Genomic DNA, 7,491 nt, shown 5'->3' with positions numbered 1-7,491 from the left:
TCCACCATCTTTAATGATAGGGAAGACATGTTAAGCTTCACATGCCATAACCACTTCACTCCACACAACCTCCCTTTAGAAGTTACATCACAATTTTGATTGGCTCAAAAAACAAGAGTGGTTAGAGGCCTATGATACTGCATATCAACTCTTTGTATCATCCTATGGGGATTCTAATCTTATATCATAATATATTTACTCACTTATAAAAGCTGTTATCATCCTTAATGTATTACTCTTCTATTGAGTGCATGTAGAATACCCCAAGGTAGAATCTCAAGAGGAGCATTTTATTTCTATGGAGGGTTATACGGGTGGACGTTTGTTTTAACTCTAATAAAGGATCTTTTCTTGGGGAAAAAAGGGTGGCCTACAAGCTATTCAGGAGAAGGCGACCAGTCCAGTGCAGCCCAAGGCAATCAAACGCAAGTCATCTGTGTGTTCCCTTGTGGAAAAGGCAAGCATAAGGTCAGATCTTTGTTTGGGACAGATTCAGTCCTATTCATTGTACTCTTTACAGTTGCAGAAGTAAACACACCTGCAAAGGTGGAGGCCTTTAAGTGGGCAGTTGGAACTCAATACTGTGTACTGCTCTCTCTCTCTCTCTCTCTCTCTCTCTCTCTCTTCCAAATCAGCAAGTTAAAGCACTCCTTAATCATCATTAAAGAGCTCCGCTATCTCAATGTAACATATCCACAGTTGGAGCCCAAGACCATCTCACCCAAGGTGACAGAGGCACCTCCCCCGCCCCCAACAAATAAAAAAACAAAACCCAATGTAGTCTCCCTCTGAGAGAGGCCAGCCATGGAGGGTGCACCTCCCTCTTCTTGTACAGGTTTTTTCCTCTCAAAAGGGTTGAAATATGCTCTTATGCAGATGTGTTTTTTTTCTAATGACAGAAGGATCTCTTTCTTGGGAAAGAAGTCTAAAGAGGTGAAAGTACAACAGTAAAATTTTGTACAAAGTTTGAAGGCAAATTGCCTCTATTCTGATACATCAGACTGCTGAAGAAGGCAACCGCTGCGCAGCAAAGAGAAAAGGTTGTGGTGTCCAGGATTTGCTGAAGCATGTGAAGTGTGAGAAGCTGGGCCCGCTTATGATTGTGGGTAGCATGGCCCCCAAACCGATCAGGCTACCCCTTCGTGCTGATGAGATCAAGGTCTAGCATGAGGCTCATTCCCGGCATGCCCAGATGGCTGTTCTGCAAGCATCCACTTGCCACTGCTTGTTGCTTCCCTTACTCGCCAGCGTGCTATTTTGCCTTTGCTGACATTCTCCTTCCTCTTCTAAGGCTGTTTGTACTACAGCCCTTGTTGCTCTACACCATCGTCCTGCTGCTGATTGCACCCTTCCCACAGCTTAATGATTACAATGTTGGGCCTGAAGAACCCGTATGTTTGTTGACTATAATACACTTGCATATGGTTACAGGCAATGAATTGAATATCACATGGAATTAGGGCTGAAAGTGTGGAAAGGAGTAGCGTTTCTTTACACTTTACTCCATTTCTCCTACACCTTGCTACTTGTACAGAGTGATTACACATGGTTGGAACATCAAATGCACATGGTATTGTCATGGTCAACCCATAATTCAGAATGCATCTCCACAAGAACACAGACCATCCTTGAAATGATGGATGCAGCAGTTGTCTCGAAGAATGATTTCCCTTTTCTCAAGCCTGGAAACCACCTTACTTGCTTCATGACAGTCAATGCACATCCTTAGGTTTTTCGTCACCCGCAGGGTTTGTCCTTGAGGTGTGTTGAGAAGCCCAAATGCTATGGCCAGCTTCTCTGCGTGTTCACATAAAACTGCTTCCTTTTCCTCATCACTGATGGGTTTGAGGACCAGACCTAAATTCGGCACATGTCCATCTGCCTTCATGCGAGAACTTATGGAGTCGAGCATTGCTGAAACCTCCTCACTTTTCTTGTCACCGATCACAAATTGATGCACCCTCTTGTTCACCTCTATCAAGGCAACTCCTGGTTTCTTCATTGCCCCTGCATGTTTCCTCAGCTCCTCTATCCTGTATGCATCAAGCCAGCTGCCGGTGCTTGCATAGATGTCTGCTAAAAGCACATACCATGCAGCATCCTCCATACGCAAGTGGACAAGATGCTGAAAGCATCTGAGCCCAAGCTCCACTTCCCCATGAATTTTGCAGGCACTGAGCAAAGCTGCCCAGGACGCTTCACAAGAAGGACAAAGCATCTCAACAAACCTCTCGGCCTCATACAAATGTCCTGACTTTGCAAGAAGGTCAATCATGCAAGTGTAATGTTCTACTGTTGGTGTGATGCCATGGTCACTCATAGCCTTGAAATACTCGTGACCCTTGAACACTAGGCTTGAATGACTGCATGCCATGAGAAGACATGTGAATGTAACAGCATCTGGCTTCACACCCTCTTCTAGCATGTCTTCGTAACACTGTAAAGCCATGTCACCTTGGTGCTTCATGCCATATCCTTGCACCATTGAGCTCCTTGCCACAACATCTCGCACCAGCAATGTGTCAAAGACTTCTTGTGCCTCTAGAAGTGAACCACATTTTGCATACATGCTGACCAAACTGTTGCCTACAGAAACATCTGTTTCAAATCCCTTTTCTGCAATCTCACTGTGTATTTCTTGTCCCTTGTCTAGAGTTCCTATGCTACTACAAGCTTTCAAGGCACTAGCATAGGTAGCAGCATCAGGACTCAAACCCTCCTGCTGCATCTCTTCAAAACGATGCAGAGCTTCCTGGCCAGGTCCATGCTCAGCATATCCTGCAATTAATGCATACCATGATGGTAGGTCCCGAAGTGGGAGCTCATCAAAGACTTCTTGTGCCTCTAGAAGTGAGCCATGAATGGCATAAAAGCTGACTAAAGTGTTGCCTACCAAAATCTCTCTTTCCAAGCCCTTCCTTGTAACCTCTGTGTATAATTCTCTAGCCTTACCTATGTCTCCTGTACTGATGCAAACCTTCAAGGTGCAAACAAACGTGACAGCATCCGGGGAGATACCTTCAAGTTGCATGAGCTTAAAACATCTGAGAGCTTCCTCAGCAGGTCCATGTTCACTGTATCCTGCAATAAGCACATTCCAGGAAACCCTGTCTACAACTGGCAGCATGCTGAAGACTTCATGTGCTTCCAAAAGTGAGCCGCATTTGGAATACATGCTGACCAAAGTGTTGCCAACTGCAAGATCAGTAGTATCAAACCCTCTCTTGACTATTTCCATGTGTATTTCTTGGCCCTTGCTTGTGGCTCCAATATTACCACACCCTTTCAAAATGCAAGCGAAGGAAATAGTGTCCAGAAAAATTTCTTCAGACTGCATTTGTTCAAAACATCTTAGTGCTTCTTGAACAGGTCCAAATTCAACATACCCGGACATTAGTGTTGTCCAGGACACAGCATCGTGAACAGGTGCCTTGTTGAAAATTTCACGCGCTTGGACAAGAAGCCCACATTTGGCATACATACTGATCAAGCTGTTGACAATGAAAGGGTTTCTACCTAGTTCTGTCTGTGCTATCTCCATGTATAATTCTTTGCCCTCTTCTATAGCTCCTATCATGCCACAAGCTTGCAAAACACATGCAAATGTGGAAGGATCAGGTGAGACACCCTCCATACGCATCAATTTGAAACATTCTAGCGCTTCCTGGCCAGATCCATGCTCAGCATATCCTGCGACTAGTACCGTCCAGGACACAGCATCTTGACCTGTAAGCTTGTTAAAAACTTCTCGTGCTTCCTGAAGTAAGCCTGATTTTCCATACATACCTATCAAACTGTTGCCAACAGAAGGATCCATTTCCAATCCCATTTTCAAAATTACCATGTGTATTTCTCTGCCCGTGTCTATGTGTTCTACACTGCCACATGCCTTTAAGATGCATGCAAATGTAGTGGTGTTTGGCAAGACACCTGCCACTTGCATCTGCTCAAAACATCTAAGGACTTCCCCAGAAGGTCCATGTTCGACATATCCTGAGATGAGTACAGTCCAAGACACAACATCTTGGCATGGCAAACTTACAAAGACTTTCTGTGCCTCTAGAAGTGATCCACATTTAGCATACATGCCAACTAAAGTATTGCCAACATGTGGAGAGTCCTCAAGTCCCTTTTGTGTGCAACCCACGTGTAGTTCTTTGCCTTTGTCTATGGCTCCAGTACTCCCACAAGCTTTCAAGACACTAGCGTACGTGACAGCATCAGGGGAGACACCCTCCAACTGCATCTGTTGAAAACACTTCAGTGCTTCTTGCTCAGGTCCGTGTTTTGCATACCCTGTAATCAATGCATTCCATGACACAACTCCTCGCAACGGCAGATCATCAAAGACTTCACGTGCTTCCGAAAGTGCCCCACATTTCGCATACATTCCAACCAGACTGCTGCCAACAAAGAGATCTCCTCTGAAGCCGCATTGATTGATGTCCGTGTGTATCTGCCGTCCCTTCTCTAAAGCTCCTACACTGCCACAGGCTTTAATAATGCAAGAAATAGTGACAGCATCAGGAGATACACCTTCTCGTTTCATATGTTCAAAACAATCTATTGCCTGCTCACCACACCCATGTTCGACATATCCTGAAATCAATGCCGTCCACGAGACCAAATCTCTACATGGCAGCAGGTTAAAAACAACCTGCGCGTCTGAAATTGAACCACATGCAGCATACATGCTAACCAAAGTGCTAGCAACAGGGGGAGCTTGTTCCAAACCCTTTTGCACTATCTGAATATGAATCTCATGACCCCTACAGATATCTTTCAGTAGTGCACAAGCTTTCAGTAAGGCCACAAGAGTATAACTTGTGGCATGTACACTATCACCTTGCATTACAGGATAGAGGTCAAGGGCATGTTGTGGTTTCCCACCTTGTACATATCCTGATATAAGGGAAGTCCATGAGTGCTCACTCCGATGACCCATGATGTTGAAAACCTGCTGAGCATGGGACATGCTTCCACATTCCACAAACATAGGGAGGATATGGTTTCCAACAGCATCCTGAGCTTCGAGGCCAAAACTACAAATGTGAGCATACATGCTCTTGGCTTCAACTAGATACCTTTTGTTCTTGCACTTCTGCAAACCCCAGATGAAGTCCTCGATGGGAGGTAGCTTATTGACATCATCCTGCAGGCTCAGCATCTCCCATTCATTGGCATCTTGCAATATTAGAATGGTAGCAGGTGTGTCCGCCCTAAATCCAGCTTGATCCGAGTGGCCAGACCATGCTACGTCTTCCTTTTTCTCCATGGAGCAGCCATACTCATCATTTGCAAGCCTGCCACATTCTATCACCCTAAAGTTCCCATCGTTATCATCCTTCTTTTCGGCGATGCCAGAGAGGCCGTCATTTACCCAATTTGCTTTGCTTAGGCTATCTACAGAACCTACATATTTGCAATCCTGAGGCTGTATCTGCAGGTCAGACTGCATAATGAGGTACTTTCTAAAGATTGATCTAATACAGGCAATTCAATCAAGCACAGGCAAGTACTTACTTTGTTCCTTGGATCAGCCCAAATCCGGCGAGGATCAAGGGAACGCTCTGTAAGCGGCAAGGGGTCTTTACCTAGCAAGGACAAGAGTACTATAGGAGACTGATACATAGATGATGAGCTAAACGTTTCAAAAGGGAATTGAGCTTACCTGTGTGAGCGAGGTCCAGCAAGAGAGGGCTGCTGCTCACTGCACCATGATCGTGGTTCAGCGATGGTGCGGGGTAGGGGGGCCCGGGCCCGCATCTCACCAAGAGGAGAGGAGGGGGCAACTGGTGCGCCATCTTGCCCTTGTGCTTCTTCTTCTGCCTTGCTTTATTCAAAGTCTTAACACGAAATGAAGCACTGATCCATGCTTCTACTCAGCGTGCGCCACGTGGACCATAGGTGAAATAATCCTTTTTCTAAAAATAAAATAAAAAGAGCGATTAAGGCAGGAGTCACACGGGGCGCGGCTTTGCATGTCCAAGGCTCAAGCGGGCTCAAGCAGACTCATAAAGGTGTTCTAAGATGTCCACCATGGACATTCACACGTGGACAGAGCTCAATGCCGGCTAGATCTTGGTTGATGGTGGCAATGCGACCTACCCTTTCCTACGAGTAGATTGTCTACTGCGAAGACAAAAATTGTATTGTGATTGGTGCGTTGTGGAAGATGTCCATCACGGGCACTCGAGGCATGCCAGATGAAAACCTTTGGGAGATGGCTATGACCTGGCGCACGACACAACACTAGGGGGGTTGCTCAATGCCTATTGTGAACGCGTAGCAACGCTTGGGCGACTTTCCTCATTGGTCGGTCCTCCCACAAAATCAAATGCCATTTAGGTAGATTTGACCTCCTTTTTGGGAGGCATAGACACTACCACTAGGTTTAGGTTAGTACCCATGATGTGGCTTTGAACCTCACAGTTGCACTTCATGTGAAGATATACTCTTACTTAAAATCATTGGGACATTACAAACTTAACCCACAAATGCATCAAATAAGGCTTTCGAATTTCTCAACAAGGGCTTGGATTCAATTTCCTCACTACACACATGAGATGTAAAAACATGGGGGGTGGGACTTGCCTAGGGTCTGCACATAACAATCTCTCAAAAAAAGGGAAATGGAACCTTAGCCTCCTAGGATCTCAATTAATATGAATATGCCTTTTATTTGATCGCACCACCGCACAATATCAAGAGTTGTAATATGCATTGTGTGAAGCGATCACGGCCACCACGTCATCGATCACACGACCACCACATCATCGATCATGATCGCCACATCACCAACCATGCTTGTTGCTATGTCATTGTTGATCATGGTTGCCACATCTCTGATCATGCTCGCGAATCACTGTCACCTTGTCACATCAATCAACGATCACCATATCATCAATCACAATTGCCACATCACCAATCACGCGCGCAAGATCACGATTGCCACGGCGTTGATCACACACTGGTGATCACGGCCCTGCCATGTCATCGATCACAACCACCAAATCACTGATCACGCCTACGATCATGGTCACCACATCATCGATCACGATTGCTACACCATTGATTATGACTGCCACATCACGAATCACGACTACTACGTCACTCATCATGCCCATGAACACAATTGCCATGTCATTGATCATTCGTCACCACCACATCATTTGTTTTACAGGACCATGGTACATGGAGATTAGATTATTCTACAAATTAAATAATAAAAGAAATAAACCATAACATTAAAGCATAAATCAAGAGCATGAAAATCAAAGAACACAAGATTGGGTGCAATCTCTCCCCCGACGTGTGTCGCTCCACTCCCACACGCAGTATTTAAATCATATTAATAAATTTAGCCCTTGGAGCCACAAATAGCATAGCTTTTCCAAAATTGGGCCTTTACAAAATTGAACCTTACTCCAATGCTTTTAAAGCATCTCATCAAAAATAAGCCTTGCCTAACATATGTACAATGGGCCAAAC

The 7,491-nt window shown here is 45.1% G+C and overlaps 1 protein-coding gene across 1 annotated transcript; it reads right to left on the bottom strand.

Annotated features, from left to right (window-relative positions):
- Positions 1 to 639: 639 nt before the first annotated feature.
- On the bottom strand, positions 640 to 5,890 carry LOC147608125 (pentatricopeptide repeat-containing protein At3g03580-like). The gene is made up of 3 exons (XM_086790065.1): positions 5,672 to 5,890; positions 5,524 to 5,594; positions 640 to 5,440 (listed from the first exon to the last, which is right to left on the bottom strand). The coding sequence occupies exons 1-3, from the start codon at positions 5,802 to 5,804 to the stop codon at positions 1,595 to 1,597; spliced, it is 4,050 nt and encodes a 1,349-aa protein (XP_086646191.1). The 5' UTR covers positions 5,805 to 5,890; the 3' UTR covers positions 640 to 1,594.
- Positions 5,891 to 7,491: the final 1,601 nt, after the last annotated feature.

Source organism: Cibotium barometz, chromosome 54 (assembly GCF_041138505.1).
Source record: "Cibotium barometz isolate CiBa-2024 chromosome 54, ASM4113850v1, whole genome shotgun sequence".
NCBI classification, from domain to species: domain Eukaryota; kingdom Viridiplantae; phylum Streptophyta; class Polypodiopsida; order Cyatheales; family Cibotiaceae; genus Cibotium; species Cibotium barometz.
Note: the sequence above shows the minus strand (reverse complement) of the source record. Positions and strands in the feature narration are given on the sequence as shown.